At 45.3% G+C, this 4,291-nt stretch overlaps 1 protein-coding gene across 1 annotated transcript in view; it reads right to left on the bottom strand.

Annotated features, from left to right (window-relative positions):
• LEF1 (lymphoid enhancer-binding factor 1) overlaps window positions 1-3,487 on the bottom strand; it is a gene marked incomplete at its 5' end in the record, with an annotated part of 55,684 nt that extends 52,197 nt beyond the window's left edge. The window contains 2 exons of the mRNA XM_010289072.1: window positions 1,783-1,916; window positions 3,424-3,487. Coding sequence (XP_010287374.1) covers window positions 1,783-1,916; window positions 3,424-3,487 — 198 coding nt within the window. The remainder of the gene's footprint in view (window positions 1-1,782; window positions 1,917-3,423) is intronic.
• Window positions 3,488-4,291: the final 804 nt, after the last annotated feature.

The following is a 4,291-nucleotide window of genomic DNA, read 5'->3' as shown; positions in this document are numbered from 1 at the left end:
TTTGCCCCCCTCCTCCCCTCCAACATACCCACGCAGGACGGTTCCCCAAGTACCTGAGCAGGCTGACAACCTCCGCAAGGAGCCGGTACTCTGGCGGCATCGATGCCAGATCAGTAAAGAGCGGCAGCCCCACGGCACGCACACGCAGAGAAAATCCTCAGTGAATAATTAAACCGGATTTTGTTGTACAAGGCCTTGCATCAGCACTAGGGACCTCCACGGGAAGGTAACGTGGGAAAGAGGGGGTAAAAGAACAGGTCTGAAGTTTCCCGGTCCTCAAAGGGGCAGGTTTGAGTCCTGGTGCCCTCTCGAGAAGCTGCATCCTTTTCCCCACGACACATTCGAACTGAAGTTTGCTGTAGAGCAGCATTTACAGCAAGAAATATCAACAGACTGTGGTCGTCATGCTTCACCCTAAATGGCTGTAGGCCTCCAAACTGTAATTTATACACGAAAAAACCCAGAGCTATAGAAAGTAGTAATACTGCACAAGTTTTTGCATCTTTCAAACGCAAACGATGACATAAAAAAAGGGCAGATCCTTGTGTTTCCACTGCACAAGTTTTTGCATCTTTCAAACGCAAATGATGACATAAAAAAAGGGCAGTTCCTTGTGTTTCCGAATGCCAAACCGCCTTGTCATTCCGAATCCAAACATCTACTAATTTAACATGCTTTGCTACTGTCAAATTACCAATACAGATTAGGCCCCCTCTTTTTTGTTTTTGAAGTCAAGTGCCACAACCATGAAGAAAAATCAAGAATGTCGGAGACCAAAACAATGCCAGTTGTTTGACAGAGACTGCCAAGTAAAAATCCAAGAACCAGTAAGACGGAGAACTGCTTTATCACAGGGAAATAACAGCATCCAACTTCTCGCATCACAGCACACACAACTGCAGCGGCATTTTTTTTTGATGCCTACAAGCAAATTTGTTTCCTGCTCCACTCCTGTTCTACTAATATAATTTCCACAGCTCATTTTAACATTGCCTCCTGATCGCTCTACACGTATACCAAGAGTTTTACAAAAATAAATGGGAATTGATTATCCAAAATTAAAAGTACATTAAAATCCATCAAACGTGCACTTACACCAGTGGGGACAGAGGGACCAACCTGGAAGAATCTGTGCCCGCCACAAGGCAAAAGCAAGCTGTAACTACTGCATCATGGTTGATATTCATTCCTAAACGACCATTTCACAATTTGTGGCTGAAGATAGAGAGTATGTTTCAAAGCAAGACTGCCAGATACATAAAGCCTTCACGCAGAGCAACTGATAGCAGAAATGAATGTCAGTCAGCAAAGAGCAATGTCACATCTGAAGGCGAAAAAAAAAAAAGAATCCAATCTTTTTATCTTACTGACAAGCATCTTTAGCAGTTCTGCTTCCAGCCCTCGACTTTCCTCAACAAACCAAGAGTTAAAGCCAGAAAATTCACATCTGTCCCAGCCACTACAAAGATGACATTTACATCATTCCGCCGTACGTTATCCTACGGTCGTAAACCAGGGCTCCCCCCAGCAAAGCCCCCAGCCCTGTTCAAAGGACGTCAGACACTGCAGATGTTAATCTCAGCTTTTCCACCGCAATCGCGACCAACACCTCCAAGAGCTCTCAAACTCCACTGGACGGAGGCTCTGAACAGCAGAAGTGCAACCTTGACGGTAACTGACGCTACCCGAAAAAAAATACAACCCCCGGGGTGAACACGCACTGCAGACCGAACGGGAGGAAACCCAGCTCGCCAAAACCGGTCTTTGGAAGAGATAACTCACTGTTCTGGGGATGGGTGGCGACAGAGATCCGTTAGGCATGTACGGGTCGTTATTCATATTTGGCATCATGATATACCCAGAATAACCAGAGTATGATGGTCCCTTGCTGTATAAGCCACTGTCTGGATGCTTTCCTATGGAAGAGGAAACAATGATTACATTATTCCCCACATACGCACTTCTTGTCAGTTAGAGCACTTAAACAGGTACTGTGCATTCATAAAAATGTTCTGCATGCAAACATTTCCTTACTCAGGAAAATTACCTCTGACAGAAAGTGGTCCGTAGCAATTTGTAATAACGTTTTTTAAGAAGAGTTAACTCTTAAAGGAGCAAGCACTCTCAGTGAGGAGTTTATGCTTAAAATAGAGAACAGCCTCAGAGTAGCCAATTTATTTTGCTAGTCCCTGTTCAAATCAAGGCAGAAACATCAGCAATGACATCACATCTCTCAGGTAGCAGTTTTCCCCCACTTTATACATCCCTCTAGGATTTGTGGATTCAAAAGTATTGCCAGTATGGGTTTCCAACATCATTCTCAGGAAAGAGAGGAACACGGCAGTGATAACTAGATAGAATCATTTCCTTCTCTCGCCGAGGCGCTGTGTGCAGCAAACAATTCATTCTGGCCACGCTCACCAAGAACAATTAGTGGGCAGGGGCTGCCTCGGAAGGCGACCCTAACAATTTGTGGAGGGGAGAGGGGCTGCTGAACACACATGGCACTAATAGTCAAGAGGGAAGCCAAGTGAGGGAGGCTATTTTTTCAGGAAAATAAAGAATTTGGGTCCAGGTCCTGCAAAGGGGGGTGAACAGGTCTCCCACCTATATGACTGTTGACAATGATACTACTCAAAGGTGAGATTTTAAGAGGATGCAAGGCTGAAAAGAAAGCTGTAACAGAGCTGACCTCCTCCCCCTCACTGCCAAAATGCTATGGGCACGGACATGGCTGTTTTTAGGCTGTCTAATGACCAATTTGGAGAAAGATCGCCACAGAGTCCGGAAAGCACCAGGACTGAAACGTGTCTGTCTTTATATGGAATTTATGATCTGCTTTGGTTCGTGACGATAAGCATTTCATTTTAAACATAATCTCCCATCCTTCACAGCACACATTCTTTGTACGCGTGTCCAGCTTCCTAAGTGATATTCAACGAACTCTGTTATTTCCTCTGTCCTCCTCAATCAAAATTAACCAGCTGGTACATTAAAAAAAGCAAGAGGTCTGTTCGTGCTTACATTGGGAGGAGGAGATTTAAGCAACAGACTTTGGCTACAGCGGGGAAAAAGCACAGAGTTTCTGAACACACACACAACTTTGCTGCAGTGTATGAGTGAAGAGATAGATATGTTTAAGCAGATATCCTAAAAATAGTTATTTCTTCAGCGAAGATCCATTTGGCCTACTTATCAGTTTCTAAACAACTAAAATACCATTTGGTCACTCAAGATAAACGTGCTGCACATTCATCTCCTTTTGAAACATGCTTTTAAAGCACCCTGGCACCCCTCCTCCCCAAAAGGTACTAAATTTATGTTTTCCAAAAGAAACCAAGCTCCAGTTTGAGGATGGCGCGGAGGCTCACAGGGGGGACTAGGAAGGGACAATATGGCAAGACAGGACCATGCGCTTCTCACCTTCCTCGGGGTGCTCTCTGCCTTTATCATGGTAGGAATCCTGTGCTTGAGTCTGTCTGGAAACCTGACCATCAGAAAAGAAGAAGAAAAAGAAGAAAAGTCATTGTATGGATGCTCATTTACCGATCACAGCGCTACAGCTTCGTGTCGAAAGAAAAAAGTTACAGCAAAAGATAAGCAGTTTTCTTTTCCCTCTTAAGTGTCTTGGAAGGCAACTGTACCAGAAATGTGCATGTCAACGACCGTTTTATGACAACGTGGATAACTATGGGGCTTTGCGAAGAGACTCTAGCAGAAGCGCCCTGCATTTAACGAAAGGGGCTTATTTCTGGAAAATATCTGGAGCTTCGGCAGTCAAAGCACTCTCGGTAAAAAGATATCAAAACTAATAATGAAAATCACGTTGTCCTCAGTAACTGTTCTTTAGGGAAAAAAAAGACTAAAAACAAAAGAAAGAAAACAAAAAAAAGAAAGGAAAAAAGAGAAAAAGCCGCAGGTCTCCCACTCGCCCTTAAGTTGATTTAGCGTCGGGAATTTCTTCCCAAACAGTTTTATGCAAATCCCTTATAGAGTTACGGCTAATGCCCCGATCCCGCTGATTTTACCGAGGAATTTTCATGGCTGCTTGCGGTCCAGTACACCACCGCACCGTCGGGGGACTCGCGGGAACCTTCTCGTCTCGGGCCGAAGCGCAAAGGGGTCTCCCCGGGCCCTCCCAACCCATCCCATGGCGCGGAGGGGCGCGGAGCCCGCCCGGCTCCGGAACGAGAGTTGGGATGGAATGATTTTGCTTGGGTTTTTAGGGATATTCGGAAAAGAGGGGGTTCCCCGGTGCCCCGACGAAGCTCGCTCCCTCCCCGCCTCCCTG

This window comes from Phaethon lepturus, unplaced genomic scaffold (genome assembly GCF_000687285.1).
Source record: "Phaethon lepturus isolate BGI_N335 unplaced genomic scaffold, ASM68728v1 scaffold18846, whole genome shotgun sequence".
NCBI lineage: Eukaryota > Metazoa > Chordata > Aves > Phaethontiformes > Phaethontidae > Phaethon > Phaethon lepturus.
The sequence above is the reverse complement of the archived record's forward strand: the minus strand, read 5'-3'. Positions and strand labels throughout refer to the sequence as shown.